At 46.9% G+C, this 27,436-nt stretch overlaps 2 protein-coding genes across 3 annotated transcripts; both read left to right on the forward strand.

The window, feature by feature from the left end:
- Positions 1-3,565: 3,565 nt before the first annotated feature.
- Positions 3,566-7,782, forward strand: VAMP3 (vesicle associated membrane protein 3). Of its 2 annotated transcripts, none has more exons than XM_084274615.1 (5): positions 3,566-3,604; positions 4,639-4,720; positions 5,361-5,519; positions 6,197-6,252; positions 7,291-7,782. In XM_084274615.1, coding segments are annotated over exons 1-5 (312 nt in total). In that variant the 5' UTR covers positions 3,566-3,602; the 3' UTR covers positions 7,304-7,782. The 2 variants fall into 2 exon arrangements, with proteins under 2 accessions (XP_084130741.1, XP_084130740.1); XM_084274614.1 differs by having other exon boundaries at positions 6,197-6,248; positions 7,284-7,780.
- Positions 7,783-8,234: 452 nt separating this feature from the next.
- PER3 (period circadian regulator 3) lies at positions 8,235-26,670 on the forward strand (the record flags this gene model as incomplete). Its single annotated transcript, XM_084274583.1, has 21 exons — positions 8,235-8,524; positions 9,748-9,899; positions 10,506-10,621; positions 11,536-11,737; positions 12,621-12,669; positions 12,813-12,955; positions 13,330-13,408; positions 14,203-14,309; positions 15,119-15,275; positions 16,194-16,299; positions 16,635-16,760; positions 17,534-17,660; positions 18,600-18,744; positions 19,395-19,522; positions 19,922-20,104; positions 20,714-20,965; positions 21,504-22,231; positions 23,336-23,513; positions 24,059-24,239; positions 24,782-24,932; positions 26,538-26,670. 21 exons carry the CDS (start codon positions 8,235-8,237, stop codon positions 26,616-26,618), a joined length of 3,681 nt encoding a protein of 1,226 aa, XP_084130709.1. The 3' UTR covers positions 26,619-26,670.
- Between the last annotated feature and the right edge of the window lie 766 nt (positions 26,671-27,436).

Genomic DNA, 27,436 nt, shown 5'->3' on the forward strand with positions numbered 1-27,436 from the left:
AAGTGTCACAAGTTCTGGCCAGCGGGAGCCGGGTTCTGATCTCCGTTACACAGGGATGAATGTACAGGAGGCAGCTCCTGGCGCCCGCCGCGCTGCTGAGGTGGGGGGGTGTGATGTGCTGTGTCTGAGATCAGAAGCTGCTCCTGCTCTCCTGGCAGTTCCAGCTCTCTGAGCAGGGCTGGTGTCAATAAATTGGAGGTTGTCAGTGTTGGAGTAGATTGTTCTTGATCCCGGCCACCAACTGCAGCGTTCAGCCGCGGGGCTCGACGTGGAGCCTGGAAACATTCACACGTCAGGAGCTTTCAAACTGGTGTCTTTAAAAGAAGAGTAAAAACAAAGATTGTGGCAAAAAATAAATAATAATAATAAAATAAAAAAACCACAACTGGGGTCAGTGCTCTTGGTGCCTTTTCTATAATTGTACCTGTTTTTAATTACTTCTTTTCACTGCCAGCGTTGAATTACAGTAGATGTGCTATAGCTCATTCTCAGAATTCTCTTGTACATTTCTGAACTGCTGCTTTATGACCTGATTCAATTTTAAAAATTTAAGAGAAAAAAAAAAAAAAAAGGGAAAAAAAGAAACAGCCAGTGGCCTGGGGGCTCACACTGTGCCTGTGGGCTGCCCCACAGCCTCCCTTACCGCCCGGAATTGGGACCTTACCTGTTAAATTGCCCTCTCGTGCAAAAACACAGCAGGAGATGCTGAAGAGTCTCCTGTGGAACCAATTGGAAATGCTCTGTATCAGTACTGGAAGACCTGACACTGCGAAGTGGAGACGTTCTCCCGTTAACCCATCGGTGACAATAATAGAATCGACCTTTTCCTAACAAGAGTAGTGACCTCAGTGGAAATGTTTAAACTCCCGGTCTTTACAGAAAACCATTCAGTAATATACAGAGCTATTTCAAATTACTCTTCCAGATCCATGGGCCTGGTGGTGTATCTATTAATCTAGATCCTGCTTCAGCCAAACATTCAAGCCTGTACTTGCTGTGAGGCATGCAAGCGTTTCCAGGGGCGCAGCAGAACCCCTTGCATGCTTGCAGGCAAAGTACAGCTTCCAAGTGCTTTGTTGTGTCGGGCCGTAACCCTTCAGTGTGTCACTGGGGAGGCAGAAGGGACTCTCCCTGCAGTGAAGTGATTCTGCTCCCCCTTCTCTTGGTTGTGGAACTTCCAACGTTGTCACGGAATGAGTGAGTGCAGCTTTTCCGGGAAAATTCAAATTCCCAAGTGCCAGGAGCCAGATCCTCCTGTCTCCTGAGAAATGGAGTTGCTCCTTTGTGAAACACATTCGACAGCAGTAATACTGTGTGAAAGAAATAACAGAATATAACATGAACCCCCTCTCTGGTTGCACGCTTATGGCAGTTCCACACAATAGCTGGTGCCCAATGGGGGGGTCCCCAAGACTTGCATGTAAAACTAGTATAGATGTCTTCTCTTTTGTAAGTTTTATTTTTGTAACCGTGCATGTAAAGCATCACTGAATCAATGGATCTGTTGAAGAACTCAGCTGCTGGAACCATGCAAAATGTTTTGAATTGCCCTTAAAAATATGGAAAATGTTTTCTGAATGCTTTATATTCTTTCTGCTGTAAATTAAAAACAAAGAAAATTTCCCCATACAACGTGTGTGCCTTTCCTTTTTAAGCACGTCTTGGCCATCCCAGTTTGAATGAAAGAGCAGTGTGGTCCTTTTCGGCACCGGTAAGGAGCCATGAAGAAGATGCTGCTGCTGCTGCTTTTGAGTAGCGTTTTGCCAAGAGGAACTGCAGCTGCACAGAGGTGCAGGTGGAACCAAATCCAGCTGGAGGCTGGTCACAAGTGGCGTCCCCCAGGGCTCAGTCCTGGCTCCAGGTTCTGTTCAACATCTTTATCAATGACCTGGATGAAGGGATTGAATGTTCCCTCAGTAAGTTTGCAGAGGACACTGAGCTGGGAGGAGGTGTTGATCTGCCTGAGGGTGGGGAGGCTCTTCAGAGGGATCTGAACAGACTGGATCCATGGGCTGAGACCAACGGGATGAAGTTTAACAGGGCCAAGTGCAGAGTGCTGCACATGGGACACAACAACCCCGAGCAGCTACAGGCTGGGGGAGACTGGCTGGAGAGCTGTCAGGCAGAGAAGGACCTGGGGGTGTTGGGTCACTGCAGGCTGAATATGAGCCAGCAGTGTGCCCAGGTGGCCAGGAAGGCCAATGGCATCCTGGCTTGTATCAAAAACAGTGTGGCCAGTAGGTCTGCGGAGGGGGATTGTGCCCCTGGACTGGGCACTGGTGAGGCTGCACCTCGAGTGCTGGGTCCAGTTCTGGGCTCCTCACCATCAGAAGGACATTGAGGTCCTGGAGCGAGTCCAGAGATGGGCAGCCAGGCTGGGGAAGGGGCTGGAGGGCAAATCCTCTGAGGAGCAGCTGAGGGAGCTAGGGGTGTTCAGCCTGGAGAAGAGGAGGCTGAGGGGAGACCTTCTCACCACCTACAACTACCTGAAGGGAGGTTGCAGAGAAGTGGGTGATGGTCTCTTCAGCCAGGGGACAGGAGATGGGACAAGGGGCAATGGCATGAAGCTGGGCCAGGGCAGGTTTAGATTGGATATTAGGGTGACTTTCAGGGCAGGGTGTCTGGGCTTTTAAGGAGAAACCATGCACAGCAGCAGCAGAACACTGAGTCCTCCACTGGGCCCGGCACAGAGGTGAATCGTGGTGGGTTTCAAGAGGTCACAGTGATCACAAAAGACACTGTCAGGAGCAACGACTCGCAGGAGCCAGGACAGCAGAGAGGAGACTCGGCAGCGAGTTCCGCAGCTGGGTTCAGCGCCCCGATCTCCTCACCGACGCTTCCCCGACGTTCCCCTCACGCGTCTCAGCTCCCGGGTTTCCCGGCAGCCCCGGGCGGCCGGCAGCCCGTTCGCCCCCAGCCCCGCCGCTCCCACCGGCCGGCGGGGACGGGAAGAGCGGCCGTGAGAAAGCGGCTCCCGGGGCGCGGCAGAGAGGAGAACCGGGAGCGCCGGGAGAGCCGGGAGCGCCGGCCGCCGCCTCCCGCCGTCACCTGCTCCGCCCGCTGCCGAGGGGGAGGCCGCCTGGCGCGGAGCCACCGCCGCTGCTGGGCCGCAGCACGACAGACGGACGGACGGTAAGACCGCGGTGCCGGCCGCGGGTGGGAGCGCCGGCGCCACCCCCGCCCGGCCCCGCGCAGCCCGGGGAACCCCCGCGCGCGCGGGACGCACTCCAGGCCACGCCCCTTTTCCCGGGGGCGACCCCGCGGACCCGGCGGGCGGCGGCGCGGGGCCGTGACGTCAGCGCGGTCACGCGGCGCTGCCCGATGGCGGGGAGGCCGCGGGTCCCCTCTGGTAGGGACGGCGCCACCCGGCGCAGGCGCCGCCCCGACGCTACCGGTAGCGCCGACGCCCGTTGCCCGCAGCAACAAGTCTGGCCGGGCCCCGGTGCGCGCAGCCCCGCCGGACACGCGCCTCAGCCGGGCGCGGTTCCCTTTGGCCCCGCCCCCGCCCCGCTGTATCGTCACATCCCGGGCGCCGCCGGCGTTACGCGCACTTCCTGTTGGGAACCGCCCGGTGCTGCTGCGGTCCGACCCCCGCCGGCAGGATGTGAGTGCGGGGCGGGGGGCGCGGCGGCGGCGGCGGCTGGGAGCCCCTGGCAGCCCCTGGGCCGGCGGGGGCTTCCCGGGGCGGCTCGGGCCGGGCGTTGGGGCTGTTCGGCTCCCGCTCGGGCCGGCCGCCTGCTGCGGGGCTCGGCGGCAGGCGGGGCGGGGGTCCGCCCGCTGCCCGGCTCGGTGCCGGTCGGGGCTTCGCTCTCGGGAAGAGGTTCCCCGAGACCCCCCCGGGCAGCGCGCGAGAGGCGCAGGGCCGGCTGCGCGGTGCCCGTGTCCCTGTCCCGGGCTTCCCGCTCGCTCCCTGTGCGGGGTCGCGTCTGTCCCCGCCGGCTGGGCAGTGGCCGGAGCCGCGTCCCCCGGGCATCGGGGCGCGCTCAGCGGTGCGCAGGCGCCTGGCACAGCCAGCTGAGCGCGCACAGGCCCCGAGGTGCGCGCCAAGGGCCGTGAGGAGCGCGCAGAGGCCTCTGCACCCCTCAGGAAGGCGCAGGCTGCGGCAAGTGGTGGAAAGAACCCGCCTGCCCGGGGTTGTGAGCTCCGAGCTGAAGAGGCGTGAGGTGCTGTTGGTGCTTTTTCCTTCTCTTGCTCCGTGTCAAACCCGGAGTGACCCGGGGCAGCCGCTGGCAGAGTGCAGAGTAACCAGGAGGTGTCAGTGTTTGGAAGCTCAGAGCTTGTGTGCCTGGGGGGAAATAAGAACAACCCTGAGGTGAAACTCGTCAACCTGTGGGCCCTACAGACCATTGTAGGAGTTGTCCGTGTTCTTCACTGTAAACTGTAGTATCAGCAAGCAGCTGCTCTCTCTTAGCATGGCCAGGAGCTGTTTGGCAAGACACTTGCCCCACTTACCCCTTTTGTCAGGTGTTCAAACATCACCTCTCCAGTAGGAGAGTGCCCTGTATCTCTTCCAAAGATACAAGTTGCCTGTTTTCAGGAATGTTGGGGAACTTGTGTGCTCTTAAGCACATCCAGTTAACACCAAACCCACGACCTGTCTTAAGCTAAAAAGAACAACGATGGTTTTCTCTGCTGCAGGTCAGCCAGTGTCCCTGGAAGCTCAAATGTGGCGGCTGGTGGGAATCGTCGTCTTCAGCAGACCCAGAACCAAGTGGATGAGGTAAAAGTCTAGTCTGTGTGATTGTTTTCCTTAAGGAAACATGTAACTGTAAGGGAATGTTTTGGCTAAAGCAGTTTCTCCTCCATGGGTAACCTGGATTCCGATGCTGTGTTATACTTGTGTTATCTTAACTCCTGCAAAGGTTAAAAAAAGACCCACAAAGGCAGGGAAGTTGCTGGTTTTCAAACATTAGCTGCACTCTCTGTCCTTGAGGATTTGGCAGAAATAAAGATAAAAGCCTTTGTTTTTACAGAGAGCAAGTTGGGTGTTTTTTCTCATGAGTGGGAGTGAGGGCTGACTGCCAAACATGCCCAGATTGCTGGGGAGTCCAGGCTGGCTACTAACACCTTTTTTTGACACTTGTTTGTGATATTTATTTGCCTTGGGTCCTTCAGAAATGAGTTGGGAATTGTTTCCCAGCTTCAAGGGAGTGTCAGCACCACTGGCACTGCTGTCATTTTAAGCAGGTATTAGGGGGCTTCTGGATGCAGATGAATTTCATGGGTTTGTTTAAGCTTATGACTGGATATACCAAAAGGTAACACCTCATACTTTTGGGGAAGAGCACCATGTGTTGCCCTTAAGTTCCACAACAGGTGGTATGACTGGTAACTTACTGTAAGCATTGAACTGCCTGCAGGTTGTGGACATCATGAGGGTGAATGTGGACAAGGTGTTGGAGCGGGATCAGAAGCTCTCGGAGCTGGATGACCGCGCTGATGCGCTGCAAGCAGGAGCTTCCCAGTTTGAGACCAGTGCAGCCAAGCTGAAAAGGAAGTACTGGTGGAAGAACTGCAAGGTAACCATGGCTTGTATGCCTACACTATGCAGTACTGCAGTTAATGCTGTGACAGTCAGCGCCTCAAAAGGCAGGAGTAGAAGGGACTTCAGATGATGCCTAAGTTGTAGCAGGCATTTTTAAGCCACGGCAGGTAAAGGAACCAAAAGGTGGATTGCCAGCCATGCTGCTGGATGCAAGACCTTGTCTAAGATGGTAGCACCCAGAGGGAGCCTCCTTGGTAACCTGAGGCTTTGGGGAATGGGAAGGGAAAGGTCAAACATACATAGGTTGAGTTAATGCGCAGGGAGCATTAGAAAGCAGGAGCTCCCTTGGATTCCTGTGCTTGTAGCTGTTGGCAAAGGTTGGAATCTGGTGAGCAAAAGAGACAGTTGAGGATGTAGTTTAGGCTAAGAGTAGGAATGGTGTTCTTTACTCCTGCTTGTATAGTTACCCAAGATAGGCTTTGCATGGAGACACAGTGGAAAAGAGCCTGTTGGTCTCCTTTGCCTTTGTACAGACTCCTTGTGTGTGTGTGACAGTGGTGAACCAAGCGTGCTTACTGAAGGAGTGTTATTTGCCTGGTTAGATCTAGCACAGGTGCAGAAGTACCTTCCAGGGGCTGCTTTCCTGTACCCTAAAGGCCAGTTAATGCTGCTGAATGGTTTACAGTAAGTGTTGTGTGGCTCTTTTCACAGATGTGGGCAATATTGATAACCGTTGTTCTCATTATCATCATCATCATTATTGGTAAGTTCCATGAAAATGGGGATTTCTCATAGAGCTGCATTAGGTGGTGTTAACTCCCTGACTAGTGCAGTGTAAATAAAGCTGGGTACTCAAATGAAAGTATATACAAATAGCAGAGAGGGCTCTAACAACCCTTGCCTGTGGTGAGTGGTAAACTGTGACTGCTGTGGGAGCTCCAGCAGCTGAATCCCCAACACCTGGGCTGACTGAAACAGGTGACAGTGAAAACAGGGAGGACTTAGAAACCAGGAACAGGCTTGGCTTTTTACAGCTGCACACTGCAGAAATGTAAAGGGAAGGCTCATGTGTCTCCCTTGTCTTAAGAGCTGACTTTCACCTGCCCTGCCTTCTTGCTAGAGGCATCCTTCTTCCCAGTGTGGCAGTTTCAAGGGTGCTGCCATAGTAAGTTGGCTTCTTTCCGGCAGGGACTTTGTCCTGGGCAAAGTGATAGTGATGTTGAGTCAGGAGACCAAACCAGGAACATACAGTTGCCTTTTTGTGGCTTGAGTTCTCATGCAGTACCCAAGTAGTTTGTGGGAGGACAAAGTTTTAAGCTTGTGCTGTAAGACAGTAAGGATCAGATATTGTGGTGCTGGGTGAGGAGCGCAGCGTGTGGCCATGGGGGGAGCTGGAACTGAAACCACCATGGGTCCTGGGGTCCTGAGGCTGGGTCCTGGGGTCCTGAGGCTGGGTCCTGGGGTCCTGAGGCTGGGTCCTGGGGTCCTGAGGCTGGGTCCTGGGGTCCTGAGGCTGGGTCCTGGGGTCCTGAGGCTGGGTCCTGGGGTCCTGAGGCTGGGTCCTGGGGTCCTGAGGCTGGGTCCTGGGGTCCTGAGGCTGGGTCCTGGGGTCTGAGGCTGGGTCCTGGGGTCTGAGGCTGGGTCTAGGGGCTTCGGCTGGGTCTGGGTCCTGGGGTCTGAGGCTGGGTCCTGGGGTCTGAGGCTGGGTCTGGGGGCTTAACCACCCTGCATTGTCAGGGGTCGTGGAGGGGTGCTGAAGGAGACTGTCCTCTCTGCAACTCTCCTCCTCCTCTTGCAGTCTGGAGTGTGTATTCATGAGTCCCAGGAAGAGACTCGCCAGCTGAGGGGGGTCGGTCTCCAGCCTCCCCACTCCAGACCTGCTGTGTTTTCAGCCACTCACTGCTGTTTCAAGCAAGCCTTACTCCGACGACTGGAACGCTCGCTAACGTTACCCGGGTGCCTTACGACAGCCCTGTCACCGATCACTAACCAGCACAGCCCCACCGTGCCTTCACAGCCCGGCGCCGGCCGGCGAGGGGGATCTGGCTCCAGGACCTCCCCGGCCGACGCCGTGACGGGTCTGGGGGCTCGTCCTCCGTCCCCCTCGCCTCCTCCCTGCCGCCCCCCCTCCCCCCCACCCCCCTGCGCCCCGCCGGCCGCTGCCGCCCTCGCCGCGGGCGCGGTCCGGGGCGGGGGCGGCGCCTCCGCCGCACGTGGCTGCGGGGCCGGCGCGCGCGCTGGGCCGCGTGAGGGGCGGGGCCGCCCGCGCGCCCTCCCACCCCCCCCAATAAAGCGGCTCGCGGCCCAGCTCCGCCTCCTTCTCTCTGTCCGGGGCGGGGCGCGCGCGCCGCACGTGGCCGAGGCGTGTGGGAGCGGGGCCGCCGCGTGCGGCCGCCGTTACGTAACCGCGACGGGGCGGGGGCGCGACGGGGCTGGCGCGTCCCTGCTTGCCCGGAGCGGGGGAGGGCCCGGGGTGGGTTGGGGTTGGGGGGGGGGGATCCGGCGGGACGCGGAGCGGCTGGGGTCTGCCTCTGCCAGCCCGGAGGGGGGAGCCGCCCGGCCGCGAGGGGCGGCGGGTCGCGCCGCGGGACGGGAGCGGCGCGGCGGCTCCGAGCGCGCTGCCTCGAGGCGGCGTGCGATCGCTCCTCCCGCGGGAGACGCGCGGCGCCCGGCACCGAGGGTCCGAGCGCGGAGGAGCCAAGGCCGCGGCGGCCCATGCCCCCGCCCCGTCGCCTTCTGCGGACCGGAGATGGAGGCGGGCGAGCTCCGAGGCGGCGGGTCGGAACGCGGCGCGAGTTGGTCGCCGGCTGCCGGGGCTGGGGGCGGGCGGGAGGAGGCGGCGTTCGGCCCCGCCGACTCGGGGCCGCGGGAGGGGGAGCGCTGGGGGGCCGCGGGCTCAGGCGGCGCGATGCGCGCGGGAGCCGGCTGCGGCGGGAGTCGGCCTAACGGGCCCGGCCTTGGCGACGGCACCGACTCCGGCGGCCGCCCGGCGAAGGGCTCCTCGGCTGGAAGTTTCGTGAGGCGGAGCAAAGTTAACAGGTAACTCCGCGGCGCGTAGGACCGCTCGTCCCGTGGCCGGAGTTGCCGTGCCTCCCGCCAGCGGAGCGGCGGGGTGGGCGCGGGGGGCGGGGGCCGGCCTGAGGCGCAGCCCGCGCTGTGTGTGTGTCGTGCTGCGCGCCAGGTGAGGCGGCTGCTGCGCGCTCCCTGGGCTGGCTCGTCCTGATTCCTCACCGACCCTTTCGCGGCTCATACATATATATATTAATATATATACACGCACATTTAATCTGGGGGCTGCGTTTGGCAGGGTGTTTCTGCGGAAAGTTCCGAAATGGCTGTTTTCTCCCTCAGTTGGAGCGGTTCCGGAGCTGTGCTCTACGCCACACACTGAACTGTCCCGTAAAGCTGAGGTGCAGCGCTTGGCCGCGTGTAGCAGTTCACATACAGGCAGAGCCGATGCCAATAACCATGCCAAACGGACAAAAGTTGTTTAAAATAATGGTGCCGGTATCTCATCCCTAGGGGTGAGAGTCAATCTGCCTTCTGAGGCTACTGGCTGCTCTTTGTTTTGGTCGTTTCAGTCAGTGAAATAAATAGGAAGAGGGAGGTTTTGCTTGGTAATAACCTTGTGGCTCTTGAGGCCGCGTTGTTAAAGTGTACTGAAGGCTCCTAAATCACACAGGGAATGAAATCCTTGGGTCAGGTGTATTTTGAGGCCCTTGCGTTTCCCTGTCTGAAGCACTTGATCATCAGCCGGCTTAATCATAGAATCACAGAGCGGTTTGGGTTGGAAGGGACCTCAAAGCCCATCTGGTTCCTTGGGCCAGGGACACCCTCTGCTAGAGCAGGTTGCTCAAAGCCCCACCCTGTCTGAATGCAGACTGGAAGGCTATAAAAGACTTTTATACCCACAGAGACAGCACCTATTCATGATTCTGATACTGGCATGATTCTGAAAATCTAAACATCATCTTAAGTGTAGTTGCTGAGAATCTTAGCGAGTAGATTGGTTGTGGAGTGACTTTGCCATCCGTGACATGTTGAAGTTGGAAAGGAGGAAGGGGAAGGAGAAAAGGTTTAAGATTTAAGCAAAGAAGTGAGAAAGATACAAAGGTAATGCAGTGAATGAGCGCTAGGACATTTCCAGGTATTCTTTGACCAAGCCCACAAAATGTTCATTTATTGAAGAATTTTAATTAGGTGACAAAAAAAGAAGCTCCCATACCAGAATTCTCCAGGGAAGTTTAATGTCTGTTTTACAGTGAGCAGCTGAATGGGAGCCAGTCTCACAAAGACCTGATGATCATGATCCAAGAACTGAAAAGGTTTTTGCCTGAAGAGAAAAGGAGTTCCAGCAAGCCCAGTACTATCAGTGCTCTCAACTATGCCTTGCAGTGTGTCCAGCAGGTTCAAGGTACGTGTGGTTCTAGGGATGCTGGACGCACAGAAGCTGTACAGCAGCTTGGTTTGAATAGACTTGTCTGGCAAAAAGTAACATTAAAACAAATGAAAGCATTCCAGTTATCCTGCAGACAGTTGACTTTCTAGGGCACTGTGATGGTGGTTTTTTAAAGTAAAAATTTTATCTTTCCTACCAAAATGCCCACCTACTGATTCTCCTTTTTTTGCAATCCTGTTGGTAATAGGTGCCCCCTAATAACTTCCCTGTATCTTGAAAAAACAGACTTCCCAATCCACTTTGAAAACTGATTGGGTAGTCTGTGTTTTCCAGCAGGACTACATAGCTAAAATTGTTCTTTGGCCATCATGTGCTGTCCTTTCCACTGCCTCATGCTCGTTTTCTGTCACATCCATAGGTCACTCCAGTAGTATAATCAGTATTCCTTTTTCCTTTGTCACTACACAGACCTTCCTCATCTCACCTTGGACTTCACCAAAAAGATGACAAAAATGCAAGGGCTGTAAGAAATACTTTCAAAAATAGTGTCCTTACTGACTTCCTTGTGTTTGTTTTGCTTTTCCCATTTTTGTTTTGTTTTGGTTCTTTTCCCCCAATTAGCGAACAATGACTTTTTCCAGGCTCTGAGTGACCGAAGAGCGTTTCAGACAGATGTGATGACATACAGCATAGAAGAGTTGGTGGCAGTTGCATCTGAACACACTCCAAAAAACACTGTAAGGAATTCAGGCACACTCAAAGAGTCCATCACTTGCTGTTTCACTCTTTGTGTAGTCTTCATGTATTGTTTTGGGGAAATAGAATGTGTAAACCTCTAAGTTTTAGCTAGTCAGGTCTTCTTGTTTTCAAAAGTAGATCAAAACTGCTTCTTATCTATGCTGACTCAGGGTACCAAACAGCAGTGAGGAAATACCTATTTTTCTTTTTTTTTCTTTTTCCTTTTTTTTTGCTAGAAGCAAGAAATGCCTCCTTGAGAATCTTGCATGTGAATTCATTTACAGCGTAGTCATCTCTTGAGACAGACTTAGAATATTTTGTAAAGCTGATAGAATGTTTTGTAAAGCTGATCAAGTCCATAATCGTGAAGGACTTCAGTTTCTAATTGTACTCCTGGATTCATGTTTTTTTTCTTGATTTGGAGTATGTGTCATGATTCTGTCATGTGCTCTGCTTCAAAGAAAAGAGTGTTTCTTGAGATCCCCTACTGTTACATGACATCAGAAATTCTGCAAATCCCTTCTATTTGAAAAGTTCTCAGAATATTTTTGTATGTGAAATTGTGGTGAATACTCAGGAGTGTGGGGAGTTACAATCAGCCATTGTGGACAATGGGAAGCATCACTGTAAATCCATTTCAATTTTATTACAGGAGTTGCCTTAACATTTTTAAATCTTGAGTAATCTGCTGTAGCACTGGAGATTGTAGTAGCATGTGCACAGCTTTAGTTGGACAGTAACTTAAGAACACATTTCTGAACCTCTCTTGTAGGTTGTGGTGTGTGGTGGTTTTGGGTTGGGGGGGGTGTGTGTGTGTTTGTTTTGGGGTTGGGTTTGTTTTGTTTTGGTGTTTTATCCTTTTTGTCTACTCTGTGTTGTGGGAGGATTGCCTTTAAGAGTGTTTGTTTTCCAGGACACGTTTGTGGCTGTGTTCTCCTTGCTCTCTGGACGCATAGTGCATATTTCTGAGCAGGCAGCATCCATTCTAAACTGCAAGAAGAAAGTGCTGGACTCCTCCCGGTTTGTAGAGCTGCTTGTCCCTCAGGATGTGAGTGTGTTCTACACACACACCGATCAGTCCCATCTGCCCCTTTGGAACATGGAAAGTCAGACAGGTGGGGCTCTTAAATGTTTTATGGGCTGTTCTGTCTTGCACAATCAGGATAGAATAGTTGTTCATTTTAAATGCTTACACTAGCAATATAGATAGGCCACACTTGTTCCCTTTCCACTTGAAAAACTTGAGTAGCTTTGCAGCTAGTCCTAGCTACCCTCCTAGAGGCTTAACTCCTACTTGGGGTAAGTTAAAAGGCAGACACTTCATTGCTTTGTGTGCCATCTTACTCATTCCAAATACTGCTGCTTTTAAAAAAGAAACTGGAGGTCTAATTGTGAATGTAAAGTTGTTTAATCTACATTTCACAGTTGCTTAGGTGCTTTGTCTGTGTGGTGTCTGCAGCCTGCTGTGAACATAGCTAATGGAATGCAAGTTTAAAGCTGACTTGCTATTTAGTGCTGAATGGTGAATTTTAAGCCCTATTTGTATATGATTCAAATGTGGCTCACATGCCAAGGCCATGTCTTGTGCTGACCTAGCTGCTGGGCTCTTCCAGCATCAGAACTGGGAGGTCCAAAGGATGGAGGAGGTCCAACTTGATACCAAAGGATGTGGGATAACAGAGGCTGCTCGTAAAGCCAGGAATTTTCACCCTTTTTTCCATAATGATGCACTGGGGAAAAGAGGGTTTTTTTTCCTCTGAATTTTGTTCCAGGTCAGCCATTATCCAGGAGTGAGTGGGCTGCAGGAGAGAGATAACATTTGGGGTGGGAGCAGGCTGTTGGAAGAGCCAATTCAGTAGCTAATAAGGAGCAAGTTGTGAAACTTCTGTCTTGCTCACAAAGTCTGGAGAATTGCAGAGTTTAAAACAGTTCGGATAGGTGTGACCTTTTTAAGGATATTAACTAACTGATCCTTGCAATGTCTGTTGTTCTTCTTAGCTTCTCTGTTTGAATATGCCCAGGTGAAGTCCTTTTTCTGCAGGATCAGGCAAGTACATTACTATAGTTTTGTGTGATGGAGGCAGGTTTTTTGCTTCAGGCCTGGCTCATCTTAGTGCCAGAAGAAATTTAAGTGTAGAAAGCATCCTGAGTCTTGAAACCAGTGCATTAATACCTTTCATTTTTCCTCAGGGGTGGTAAAGATCAAGAGCAGGAAACACGTTGTTACCCCTTCCGAATCACCCCCTATTTGGTCCATGTGTGTACTTCTGCCCACGTGGATGCAGAGTCCTGCTGCTTAGCTTTGGCTGAGAAAATTCACTCTGGATATGAAGGCAAGTCAGGAGACTCCTGTGGAAAAAACCCAAGCCAATAGGAAAATGCAGTAAATGAAAGTCTGCTTCCTTTGTTTAGAACATGTGCTTGGTTAGTCTCACCCCTGTAACTTCCAGTGTGTGTGTGCATGCAGGCAAATCCAGAGCATCTCTGCCTTCTTTGCAAGGCTCCAAAGCATTAGACATCACCTCACTGCTTTTAGTTTTGAGATAAGTGTGTAACACCTAAAAACTTGTAACCTTTCTATGACTTACTGGTCAGAAAGCAGTGAACAATTAAAAAGTTCAGGAAACAATAACTCTTGTGAGCAAAAGTAACAGGTTTTCTGTCTCAGCGCATACTTTGTTTCAGTAAATATTTATTTTTCTACTAGCTCCTCGAATTCCTATGGATAAAAGAATCTTCACCACCACTCACACCCCTGGATGTGTTTTTCTTGAGATAGATGACAGGTGAGATTTGAATCTTAAGACCTGTGAGGTGTGTATGGAGAGGTAGCAAAACCTCCTTTGATGCAGCTGGAGACCCAAGTAAAGTATTTGGAACTGTACAGTTATCAATAGTTAATTAAACAACATCATTTTGTGATAAGTCTGCTCATTGAAAAACACCTAGAACTCCACAGGTGTAATCTCCTTTGTTGACTTAAAATGTGAATTAAACAGAGCTGCAGTCAGTTGTCTGGGGCAACGGGGACCTGTGGTAATTAACACACAGTGGAAAACCCACCTAATGCAAAGCTCTGGGGATCACAGTGTGGAGATGCCGCTGTACTGAGCCAAGTCAAACAGACAGGCTGAAGCTGTCTCCTGCAAAGCCACAAGAGTGTTTTTACAACACACTTTGCAGCATCCATGTAAGATTTCACAGAATCATAGGGGTTGGAAGGGACCTCGAGAGATCATCCGGTCCAGCCCCCAATTTCTTCCTGTCATGTTGCCTGTGACCTCTTTCTTCATGATACTTTTTTTTCCCCTCCTTTTTTTTTTTTCCTTTGCATATGAGGAAGCACAAAACTGCCTGCAAATGTGAAAATCTGTTAGATGTCCAGGCACAGAAGTCTTAGTCATTTGTTTCAGCAAGTCTGCATTGCACTGGAGCATTATTAGATGGGCTGGAAAATGTTCTGTAGCTTTACTTCATGCCATTGTAAATGGTTCATATGAACTTCACTGAAAAGCAAAAGGTTAAAGATACAAATATGCATAGCAGCATTATAATCAGTGATAATATGTTTGGGTTTCAGAGCAGTGCCTTTGTTGGGTTACTTACCTCAGGATCTAATTGGAACATCCATACTGATGTATGTGCACCCAGAAGATCGTCCTTTGATGATTGCTGTTCACAGGAAAAGTGAGTGCAGTTGCTTTAAGAGGAAGTTCTACTGGCTTTAACATGACTTCATTGTTGTATCGCTTGATGTATGACTGATTTGCAGTCTAGCAAAAATAAACAGTTTGAGATCAAACCAAATTCAAACCCAGAGTTTTAAAGGACCCTGTATTAAGACTGGCTGAGATGGAATTAATTTTCCCCAGAGCAGCTCTAGTAGTGCTGTGCTGTGTATCGATAGAGAGCAAGGTATTGATAGCACAGCTGCCTCCAAGCAGTGCTGACACAGCACAAAGTCTGTCTCCTCAACATTTCACACATCCCCACCCACTCACCAGGAAACTGGCAGTGGGCAGGATCTCAGGAGGGGACCCAGCCAGGACAGCTGACCCAAACCAGCCAAAGGGATATTCCATAACATACAGTGTCTGCTCAGCCATCAAAGTAAAGAGGAAGAGAGGAGGGAGGATTTGCTATTCATGATGTTTGTCTTTGGAGCAACTCCTATCCCTGCTTCTTGGGAAGTGGCCAGACGTCCCCTGCTGATGGGATGTAGAGAATGAATCTTCTCTTTTTCCTTTGCTTCTATGCACAGCCTTTTCCTTAATTAAACTGTCTATCTTGACTGACAAAGTTTGAATCTTACTTCTTTCCCTTCCCTGTTCTGCTAAGGGAGAGGAGTGATAGAGTGGCTTTGGGGGGAACCTGGCATGCAGCAAAAGTCAACCCACCACAGACCCCAGTCATTAGTGTTTGTGCTTACCCTGCTGTGTCATGATGTAAACTAAACCTTGTTTCTTCATAGCTTTTGGGTTTTTTTTTTCTTTCAGTCCTGAAATTTGCTGGCCAACCCCCTTTTGAACATTTACCTATTAGATTTTGTACTCAAAATGGGGATTATGTCATCCTGGACACCAGCTGGTCCAGTTTTGTGAATCCTTGGAGCAGGAAAGTGGCGTTCATCATTGGCCGACACAAAGTCCGGACGTAAGTCAGTTGTTGAGTTGATCTGTTAGAAGTGTTTTTCATTGAATACTCTGCAAAATAAAAGCCTTTTCAGTACTGAAATAGAGACATCATGTTGCTCCTGCAGTCTGTAACAGCTACCTAGGATCCTGCAGGCCCCCCACTCCTTCAGAACAGCACTAGTCTTGTTAAGTATGAAAATAAGCCCATTATTTTGAATGAAAAAGCAAAGCCAACCTTTTCAGCGTATGCTTTTACACATGGTTGATGCCCAAATACTGTTGACAATAGATGTGTCTAAATCAAAATGCCAGTTTTAGATAAGCTGAGTAAAAGCTACAATGGAGTGTCAAAAGTAGACCACTTTTAAGAAATAATTAGTTGACATTCATTCCCAATTGCCTTACAAAAAAAATGCCTATTAATTGACTGACATATAGCCAAAATCACCTTGTTTTCTTCTGGAACATTCACTTGATACAGAATCTTAAGCATTTACCAAGGTAGCTTCTTTTGAAAGGGGAATTAATACTGAATGTACAAGTTAATTTTGACAATGATTATCCTTAGTTTCCAAGAGATTTGGAAATAGGACTGCCTGCCTTCCTGTTTCCTGGTTTCTTTTCTAGGCAATGGGTTTTTGGGGTGGCCTTTTGACTTTTCAAAGTCATCTTTTATTTGGGATTTTTATGGGGTGTGAATTTGTCTTCTGAGTGCAGGAGTACTGACTTCCCTAGGGCTTCAGATGAACCATCGCTCTGACAGCACTAGCTGAGCTGCTAGTGGAACATAGAGCAGCCTTTTGTGTTGATTCACGGAAAGCAGTCAAAATAAAATAATGATAATTAATTAAAAGAAATAATCTGTTCTTCCTGTGTCTTTATCTACCATTTCTTCATTAAATTAAAACTAAAAGTGAAATTTCGTTGCTCTCCCCAGAAGCCCTCTGAATGAAGATGTCTTTGCTGCCAGAAATAAAGAAACAAGCAGTGTTGAGGAAGAGATAAGAGAATTGCAAGGACAAATTTACAAGCTGCTTCTGCAGGTAAAGAAGATGAAAGTTGTGAATGGAGACAGGCTTGTGTGGCAGCATTAGAAATGCAACTTTGGGTAGTCCAGGTGATGAGAAAAAACCCCTCAAACAACCCTTTGTTTGACATATTCAGCACCTCTCTATGTTGAAAGATAAATCTGCATCCTTAAACAGCTTTAAGCATGGTAGAGAGTTTTTCCCAAGCAAGCATTACAGCCCAGAGCAATACTCAGTTTTCACTTAATTTTCTTGGTTTACTTGAAGTTCTGTGTTGCAGTTTGTTGTTCCCTTCCTTCTGTTTTCTAAGAGGATGATTTTTTTAGTTACTATTTTTTCCCCTCCTGCAGCCAGTTCACAGCAACGTTTCCAGTGGCTATGGAAGCCTTGGAAGCAGCGGCTCTTATGAGCACTACATCAGCATTGCATCTTCCAGTGACTCCAATGGGAATTATGCAGAGGAGACACAGGAACCAGTAAGTCTATGAATGTGTTACCGTTTTAAAAATGAAAACTTTTACTGTGCATTGTTTTCATGAATTTTGCCAAAGTGGGAATATACAGCTGTGTTCAAGCTGAATGAACTTAAACTGGTCCGTTACAGGATGCTGGGTTTTGGTTTTCCCTCTTATTTTTGCTGACCAAAATGAGCAGAGAACTATTACAGCAGTTTGCTAGAGTGTATTGAAGACTTGCCTAAGATCAGCCTTCTCAAAGAACCAGTGGACTCAGAGGAAAAAATGGAAAAGCCATGCAACCAGAAAGGGGCTTGATACATGTGGAGGCATTTCTGTTTGCTTGGAGTTTTCTGTTTTCTTTTAAAAGTCAGAAGTGACCTTTAGAAATCATCTAGTCCAACACCCCAGCTACAGCAGGATCACCTAGAGATCACCTACAGTGTAGACCCATAGAAGAGCATGGAAACAGTGCTGTCCTAAGCCAAGCATTGCAGTTACCTAGTTTCCTTGTGAGGCCCCTGGATAAGCCATCAACTTATTCACACTCTCAAGGCCTGCATCAGTATTAACAAGTCCAAATGCTGATGCTGTTTAAGCTTTATTGTAGTTAAATGAATTAACCATGATAATTAGATTCATTACATTTATGAATACCAGTAGATACCCAGCTTAGACTGACAGCCTTCTCCCTTCCAGTTTGGGGAATGCAAGAACCCAAGCCCATCTTAATGGTCTCCTATGGCCTTTTGTAATTAATTCTCTTCTGACTTAACATTTTCACCTATCTCAAGATGACATTGCAACAAGTTTGTGCAGATGTCAACCGAATAAAGAACCTGGGGCAGCAGCTGTATATTGCATCAAGGAGCAAACCACAGAATGGCAATGAACAGGCTCTGAGCTCAGACATGCTAGGAGGTAAGCTCGTGTCATTATGACTCTTAAGGTAATATGAACACCTAGAGGTCTATAGCCATGAGTTTGGCTAGCTGCTGTTGTGCATAAGAACTTGAAATAGCATTTAGTATGGTGCTTATGTGGTAAGTGGGGTGTTATGTTGTGTTTTGTTGTTACTTGGGCTTGTTGGCAGAGGGTTAAACAATCAAAACCCAACCAAACCCATCCCCCAAAAAAACATCCCCCAAAAAAACACCTCAACAGATGCTTTTTAACATTTTATCTGCTCCCTGAGAACATACCTGTCTCTTTCTAGGTTAATAGACTACTTCTTTTTAATTTATTTTAACATTTTCTAGTGAAGATGCAAACTTGTAGCTAAGTCTTCTAGGAAAGGTTCCCTTAGCTACTTTACCTGGACTCAGAAACAATTCTTATGTTGGAAAAAACTGCCCCACTTCCCACTGAAATAGTGGTTTAGTTTCTGAGTGCTTAATATTATGCTAATGCACATTATTTGCAATTAGTACCTAGCACAAATAAATGGAGAAAAACAGATGCTTCCTCAAATATCACAGAAGCCCATATTAAAACATTTTTCTCTCTGATACTCTCTACAAAAGTTATTAATTAATAGGTTTGTTTACAATTTAAATGTTTTTTTTTTCCTATGCTGTTTTTGTTTGGGTTTTTGTGTGTGTGTGTGTGTGTGTGTCTGCTGGTTCTTCTGAGTGAATGTTTAAGGTAGTGTGGGGTGGAGTATTTTTCATTTTTGGGCCTTCTTTCCCCTTCTCCCTTCCCTGCTTTTAAAGCCTGACTTGAAATGAAAATGCAGGATAACTTGGTAATGAGAGCTGTGCTGTCGTAGGCCATATATCCCTGTATAATACATATCTGACTTAGTGGGGTTAGTGTTTAGATTTCTTTGAGAGGAGTCTGTGAGGATTTCTTCTTTCCTAGGGAAAAGGCATACTGCTTCCTGTTTTCTTCAGACACTGAGAAGTGACAGCACAGAAGAACCAGGCAGTGCATTTTACAGTGATTCCAAGAAGTCTCCACGTGTTCCATCCTATCAGCAGATCAATTGTGTTGATAGTATCATCAGGTAATAAGCTATTCATTGATTTTATTGATACAAATTTAAGATTAATTGGTAGAAGGTAAATATCCAAGCAGTTATGTTGGTCTAAACCGACTGGGCTTTGACTTGTGAGGTAAATCTGTGAATGTTTGTAAACTTTTCTGTCTCTGGGCAATCCATCCCAACCTTCAGTCAGTTGGAATTACACAGTGGTGAGGAATTTAGGGCCTCAGATTATATTTGCAACTATTGATGTTTGTCTCCTGGTAGTTTCACCATCACTGCAGTAGGCATTTAAGAGAATTTTGATGGGCATAATATATCAGTGTCTTCTCAATATATGCTTTGAGAGCATCCATATAAAACAGAAAGTTGATATAATTTATTAAATGTTGGCATTTTTTAATCCAGTGGATAACATCTTTTTTCTTCTCTTTTCTTTTTTTTTGTCTTTTTTATTATTTTTCTTTTTTTTTTTTAAGTGTAATTGATGGATTTTATTTAAAATACTCCTTGGAAAGCAGATATGTGTCCAGAGCTTCCTGCAGTGAATTTAAAATACTAGTTAACAACCCCTGGATCTCCAGTTTGGATTGTTCATATGTTTGTGTCTCCAAATGGAGAAAAAAAAATAGAAAGTAGGGAGAGCTTCCTGTGATATGCTTTTATTTCAGATATCTAGAGAGCTGCAGTATTCCAGCATTGAAAAGGAAATGTAAATCTTCTGCAAATACGTCATCATCATCTTCAGAAGATGATAAGCAAGTCCAGCAAAGGCAGCAGGAAATTGAGGCATTGGAAGGTAACACAAAGTATACTGACAATTATAACAGAACCACAATAAGTCTTTATTTTTATATGCCACTGTTGTGTGTTCTGAGCTTTATGTCTGCTTTTTAAATTGTTGTCACACTAACACACAAGTGGTTTTGTTTTGTGTAAATACTTGCCTACTGTGTCTAGATCTTGCAGTTAAGCATAAGCTACAGTATTAAGTCTTTGAATGTAGAGGGCATCCAAAGAACTCTTGTTTGTTGTTAGTAAATGAACTGCTGTGTTTAATATGTGCTAACATTGGACTGACATATGCATGCTACATGTATTTGTATATAAGGCTGTGCTATTTCATTGTGTGCATAGTTACTGGCTGTGCTTGGAGTGAAATTGGCACTCATCAATGGATTCTGCTTTGCTTCTGCAGGTCATTCCCAAACTCCAACACCTGCTGATCAGGGAGGGGCACTGAAAGAGCAGACAGCAGCAGGCATGGTGGGAGCTCCTCTGGCAGACCTGACCCTGTCCAACAAGGCTCTGAGTGTGGTATCTGTCACCAGCCAGTGCAGTTACAGCAGCACTATAGTGCATGTCCCACACCCTGAATCAGGTACTGCTCACACTCACAAAACACTGATGTGACTCGCTGACTTTTAAATTTACACAGGGAGATAGTTTTGTCCATTTGACATACATTTTCATGAATATGGACTCTGACACTCGACTGAGGTACTTCTAGGGGCACTGTTAGGAAAACTTGAGCCTGGTATTTTAATAAAACCCAGGCTTAACAGAGTGCACTAGTTCCCTTTCCCTTTAACTTCATCACGCATATTTCAAATGCAACAATGTTGGTTTGGCTGTTGAGGTTTAAAATAAAAATGACTTATGGGACAGTCTTATTTCAATTTACTGTAGAAAGACGTGTAAAACAATGAGTATTTATACTACTGTTGTACTGAGAAAGTATGAAGAAAGTAGTGCCTCTTAACTTTAAAGTCAATTAGTTTTCCAGACTATGCAATACAATTTGCTTGGTTGATGTTAATGTAACTATATTGGAACATAAAGGGTGTTTTCTCCCCCCACCTCTGCAACCTGTATCTGCTTGGTAGCTCAGACAGGATTTGTTTTCTCTGTAACCCTCTGGGTGTTGTGGGAGTTGATGCCAGGAGGCCAGAGCAAAGAATGAGTGATTTATTTTCTTCCCTCTTCAAAGAAGTGACTACAATGGAGGATACTACCGTTGGAAGTGAACAAATTGAGCTGCCCCCTGTGAATGCTCAGAGTCTCACTCTGGTACCTGAGGACTTAAAGCCAGTTGGGCTAACAAAAGAGACGTTGTCAGCCCACACTCAGAAGGAGGAGCAGAACTACGTTGACAGGTTCCGACAGAGGATCTTGCTTTCTCCGTTTAGGACTTACCTTCAACAGGGCAGCAGAAGTAACAACGGACATTCCTGTGGCCAAGGTAGGCAGCAGCTTTGAGAAACAGAGGCTTATTAGGTGACTTACAATGGCCAACCTGGCAGTGGAGTCTGGTCCTCCTTTGTATGATTTAGTGGTTGTCTTACTATGCTGCAAACAGAATACTTCCTTTGAACTGCCGAGGCTTGACCCGCAGCACTGTGCACACAGAAGCTCTGCTCCATCTTGGATGCTGCTGTCTTAGATTTTTCACAGAGTGGGTAATGATTGCAAGAAACCCTGCAAATCCCAAGCCATTTCTTCCCCTTGAAGGAATATAAAAGATCTGTTTGGGATAAGCCAAAATGATCGATAAGAAAGTAGATGACATATTGTAGATATGTCAGCAAATCTGTCACTGTGGTGTATGGAAGAACTATCCAAAGGAAAGTCAGCTCTCTGAATAAGCCATATTCAATTATCTGGATGTTTTTCTCTTGTGTTTTGTGTTTTTTGGCTTTTGGGGATTTTTTTTCCTTTTTTTTTTTTTTTGTGATAGGTTGGTCATTTCAGTGAATGTGCCTATTTTTCTTCTTCCTTAGGAGATTCTCCTTCAAAGCAAATGAGCCCAGCTAGCTGTAAAAAAGGCAAACATGGAAAATTCAAGCGCCAGAAACCTCAGAGACAGTTCTCAGATAGCCGTTCCTCTAGTAAAAATAGAAATAGTCTTCCATGTGAGAAGAGAACAACTCAGAAACAATCATTCTCTCCCTCAGAAGTGTCCTGTCTGAGCTCCAGTATGAATGTCCTTCCACCCATGGGACTTCCCATCTATTCAGATCCATTATCTAACTTTCCAGCCTCTTCTGTAAGAGAGGAGGTTGCCCTTCACTCATTAAAACCTAACTCCATGTCATCATCACAACTACGCTGTGAAGCACAATCATGTCCAGCACTTTATCCCCCAAACATAGGCACATTTATGGCTGTACTTTTTCAGAGTTTCCCCATGTATGCTCAGATGCCTCAATATGTCTTTCTTCCTAGCCCTCAGTATGTTTGTCCCCCCTCTTCATATCCATGCACTACATTACCTTCAGCCCCCACTCCTGCTCCATTGCCAGTAGCTCCACACTCTGCAGATCAGCCTGTTCTAACCTCTCCCACATCTGTGGAGGACCAGCAAGAGGCCCAGTGTGACCAGGCCCTACTGCTGAGTAGTTCGCGGAGCAGCTCCCCACTTCAGCTGAATTTACTTCAAGAAGAGCTGCCAAAACCTATGGAGCTTTCCATTGGTACTGATGTTAAAGCACATGCAGAAGCTAAATGTGTAAGTAACAACATTTTTTAATGTAGAGGACAAACTCTTTGACTTTAACAGTGTTCAGTCACCAAAACCAGTGATGATCTGTTTCTCAGGGTCACCAGATGCTGTTAGCTGCTTTATCCAGTGGCTGTACTATGTAGACTGCAGGGCACAAACAGCACAGGAGGCAGAGAAAGCTGTGGGAAAGCTTATATTTGCACCAGTGGGAAGCTGTGACAGTACAGTTGCAGCACTTGGCAGATGACAGAGATGTGAGATCTGTTCTAGGCTGCCACAAGCTGCTTCTGCTCAGCATTTTGGCAGCAGCCTTTTCAGTTAAACTGTCGGCAGGAATTTTGGGGTTGGGGCTTTTGTGCATGTGGAATTCGGTTAGTGCTGCACAGTTGGCATCCTTTTTCAGCCAGTCCCACAGTCTGTGGAGAACCAATACAAAGGGAAGATACGATTCTAATTACTCCCTCTGTCTCCCAGGGATGCAGCTAATGAACGAAGAACAGGGATCCGTGTGGGTCGGTTTCCATACATGGGCATAGAAAAGGCCTCTCCAACTTCCGCGGTAAAACTCAGAGGCAGGAATCTGAGCTCTGCAGGCAAGGAAAAAAATTTTGGCTCCTGAATCCAGATTGGGCTGGAAAGGCTGGATCAGCTGAAACTGCAGGGTAGGGTCCTGAAAGGGGAGTTGGTGTACCTGTAGCCGCTGAAGCGGTGAGCTTCACGTAGCGAATACAGGGGAAGACACTCATTTTCCCTGTAGTGCACTGTTGCTTGATGTGTGTGGCTGCTTTGTGCCACCTAACAGGATGACTCCTGCTCTCTTGTCAGCAGAAAATATTCAATTAATGAAACAATACAATATCTTGACCCAGGGGGGAAGGTTCTACAGCAGAAACCAGTAAACTGGAGTCCAGATGCTTATGGCTTTCACCCACGAAGAGTGGTATCCTGAGTTCTAGACCACCATTTATTTTCAGACCTAGAAACTCCAAACCTCTTGAATTGATATGACAACTTAGTCAACATGTGACAAATGCAGTAAATGCATGAACTTCCTTTTTCAAACATAAATGTGACTTCCATGAATCTATTTGCTTTGATTTTTGTCCCCAGGACAGTGATCCAGAAGATAGTGGTAACAGTGCTAGCCATTGTGCTTCTAGTGAATTTACTGACCGCTTACTGTATGAGGACTCCCAGTCTGGGACAGGTTCAGCAGCATCAGGCAATGGATCAGCATTATCTGGTTCTTTGGGCGCTGGCTCCAATGAGACCTCTGGTTGTGGCACAGGTAGGGAAGCTCAAGATTTGGATGTTTGGTGCTAGATGGTTTGCTAACATGTTGGTAATTTATAACAAGATACTGTAGTGGGAATGAGAGGTTCCATTACAGAGGACCTGTAGTCTTTTCACCAACGTGTAGTGTTTGAAACCAAGTTTGTTTCAGTCATTGTAGTTTGAAATGGGACTCTAAGAAGCTGTTCCTTTAACCAGTAAGTCACTCATTTTTCTCACTATCACTTTTCTCTACATTAGATACCTGCCTACATCTTATTTGAATAAAGGTAAATCTGCCTAGAGCAGGACCTCTTGAATCCGAAGCAGAGAAGTTGAGCCAGTTAACTTTGAAAAGAGTAAATAGAGCTTTGGAGATAATCTACTTTTGAGTTCTCAATAGGTAGTAGTCACTTGCTAATTACTCCTAGTACTCTGGGAGTACCTGCATTTGTGTTGCAGAGCTAGCTCACAAGAACACACTGGTGTTCTCTTACTTTTTCTGCCCAGTTACTAGAATTTCTCAGGCATCCATGTTCTTTTTCTCATGGTAATTCTCAGCAGGTAGTGGGAAAAGCAGCAAGTATTTTGCCAGTAATGATTCTTCCGAAGCTTCCAAAGAAGAAAAGAATCAGGAAGCAGAAGTAAAAGGGACAGCTCATCAATCCCAACATGAGTCAGCCTGGATGATGATGGATCACACACCTGAACAAGTTTTAATGACTTACCAAATGCCAAACAGGTTGGAAAACATCAACAATTTCTGACATATGGGTTGAAAATGTGCATAGAACTTTAGAATTAAAAGCAAGACCACAGAAATAGTGCACATAGCATTGAAACTCCAAGAAGGTGTATTAATTTACTGTTTGTGCACTTCAAGTCCTGGTTATTTCCTTTTGTCTAGCTTTTCCCCATTCCCCCCCCCATCAGTTAAAAATGGTACCATGTAACCTTTTTGCTGAAATGTTAAGTGGGTTGGTTTTTGTCCTGTGCCTTGAATGGATAAAGGAGTAAAAATTCTTATGTGTTATTTACAAGCTGCTAGCAATTATTTTACACATAATATTTAATGAGATTCCATATTTGAACTGTCAGGCCATTGTTGAAAGACACCTTACAGAGCAAATCAGATCAAGTATAGTCACTTTGCATTGGCTGATGCTGTCTAGACTGGAGCCGTAGATGCTGGTGAGGAGACCCTCCCAGTGTGATGTGATTACAATCAGGGCCTGCCTTGCTTCATTTAGTACAGCTGTGTTCATGGGAGTCTGTTACCTGCAGAATTACAGAGGAAGTTTTAAAGGAGGATCTGGAGAAACTGACAGTCATGCGAAAGCAGCAGCCTTGGTTTACGGATGGGCAGAAGAAGGAGCTTGCAGAGGTGCACACGTGGATGCGGACCCAGACTGTCCCACTGCAAATCAGCACCCAAGTAAGGAGCTGGGAGAGGCATAAGCAGCAGTTTTTTCATGCCTTGTCTAGCCAGAGGCAGTGCCAGTACTAACAAGTGTGATCTTCTTGTGCTGGGGGGCTGGGGAGGCCTTACATATAAATAGAAGAAGGAAAAGAGGTAGAGTAGACTCGCCAGATGAGAAATGCTATTGTATTTCTATTGTATATTTTTTTGCAAGAGATGCAAATCCTGTCTAGGAGCCACCTGTGGCAAAATTCCTTCAGTCACACCGGTGGATGGACAGTAATTGTGTCACATCCTCTCCTAAGAGTCCATATCTAGTGATGCTTTTCCCATTGGTGTTAGTTCTTTTGTTCTTTTTCTTATAGAATTGATCGTTGCTATGATGGAATAATATGTAACAGTGGAATGTTAGTGAGGATTAGAGCCAGTACGTTCAGCAAGCTGAAAAATGCTTGTAATTGCAGAGGAGGTTTAAGCATGTAGTAAGAAATGCAAAATAATGAGGCATAAAGTTCCATGATCCTTTAAGAATTAATCCACCTGCAAAAAACTAGTTGTTTTTAATCTAGTGTAGCTCTTGGATGGTCCGATGAAGTACTTCTGGTTTATATTAGTATGTGTTAGAGAATGTCCTAATCAGTTTAAAGTGCTCCCAGGTGCTACAGAGAAGAAGAGTAAGACGAGGTTGTAGAGTTCTAGAGTTATACAGAAAGCTTTAAGGCAACGTGGTCTGCATCCATGTACTTGTGCAGCAGAAAAAATCTGATGTGTACAGCACTGCATCTTCTCTGTGCTAGGATTTTCAAGTCACTTTCTGAGCTGTGGGTTTTGTTTTTAGAGCAGAAAAAATTATAAACCTGTGTCCTTGGTTCTGGAACAAAACCAGAAGATTAGTCTTCATTTTCCTGATATCTTGTTGATTAACAGCTCATATGTCCTATTTTAGTTAGGACCTTGTATTTGATTCAGATAGCAAAGCAATGTCTGGTGGTCTTGCAGAAAATGCTGTTGAATGTTTACATCTCAAATGTTAGTAGATGTATTGGTATGCAAATACAAATATTTGCTATCTAAGGTGTTAAAACTGTTCCTAAGCAGTAGGTGATGTTTTTCTATACAGATTGTCATTTTGTGAATGCAGCCAAGCTTTTGAAGGTAGAAAGAAATGCATGATTTCTATTTTAATACTTTTATTTCGGTATCACACCTTTTCTAAAGAGCAAGAAAAATCTGATCTGTTGATACTCTGGGACATTTCAGCCTTGTTTTGTTGGTCAATACAGTTGCTGTTCAACTGTAGTACAAATCCTTAATGAACAGCTTATAAACCTGTATGGTAAGCCTTCAAATTCAAGGAAGGCACATGCCTTTTTATCTCAGGCTAAAACTGTGTGTTCCACTGACCAACGTAGTCGTTCCTGAGACAAGATAAGTTGGAGGTGCACGTACCTGCTTCTGAAAATGAGTTACCTAAATAATCTCTTCTTTTAGAGAGATTTCAGCCTGTTGGTGAGAAGTTCCAAGGAACTGCAACATGTTCATGCTATCAGGATTTGACTCTTTGGAATACACTCATAAAAAGGAGAATTTCAGTGACTGTCTTTTCGTTCCTTTTTAAAGGGCTGTGTTACCTGTGACATCAGGGAAGCAAGTTGTGAGGCTGCAATGACTGATGACAATATGGAAAACAAGGGAAAATAGCCTCCACTCCTGCAGCACTGAAGACATCAGCACTTGTGTCAGTAAAACTGCTTGGTGTAATTAATTATCATTCTTGTTTTCTCTGGCTTTGCTACATACTAGCAGTGAACCTGTCTGGCTCTCCCCAGCCTGAGCAGTCACACGTGAAGCTAAATCATTGCCCCTCCACTCCTGGCATGACTTTGAAGACAATATTTCACTGGGAGGCTGTTTCCCTTCCTGACCTCACAGACTTGATGCAGTATGGGTTATGTTTTCAACTTCTGATTGCTCATTGATAAGCAAAATGCAAAGGTTTTTTTGTTTGGGTTTTGTTTGCTTGAACTTGGCATGTAAGGGTCTGAAAAGATGGCAGTGGTTAAGAACCTGCACTGATGAACCTCACAGATCAGAGTATGTTTGCTCTCCAAGTAGATATATTGAAACCATGCCACAGCAGAGTGCTCTTCATTTTTGTGTTTGTTCAGTGTTTAAAGGTTTAAACTGAAGATCTTAATACTCCAAGGCTCTAAAATTGCTGTAGCTGGTTCAAAACTCCAGTCAGCTTTTTAATGAGCAGCTGAAAACTGGCCAAGTTATTCTGCATTAAAATGCCTTTTGCCAGCTTGTGCCCATCAAAAAAATGACCTGAAGTGAAAAAGAAGCAAAGCGATTCCTTATGTTTTCCATGCTGAGTTACAACTTGATTTCAAAGCTGTGTTTCTCAAGATAGGCATTTAAAATTCATTGAGGGTAACTGGTTTGCAAATCCTCTAGAGATTAAATTAGAAATAGCAATTAAAAAAAAAAAGTAATAATTCAGGAGTTACTTCCTTATA

This window comes from Gallinula chloropus (assembly GCF_964237585.1).
Source record: "Gallinula chloropus genome assembly, chromosome: 23".
Lineage (NCBI taxonomy): Eukaryota > Metazoa > Chordata > Aves > Gruiformes > Rallidae > Gallinula > Gallinula chloropus.

Bases quoted from the DNA above. Each gene is read 5' to 3' on its own strand.
- VAMP3 (XM_084274614.1), top strand. The intron at 4,721-5,360 runs GTAAAAGTCTAG...AACTGCCTGCAG, and splicing joins CCCAGAACCAAGTGGATGAG to GTTGTGGACATCATGAGGGT. The intron at 5,520-6,196 runs GTAACCATGGCT...CTCTTTTCACAG, and splicing joins ACTGGTGGAAGAACTGCAAG to ATGTGGGCAATATTGATAAC.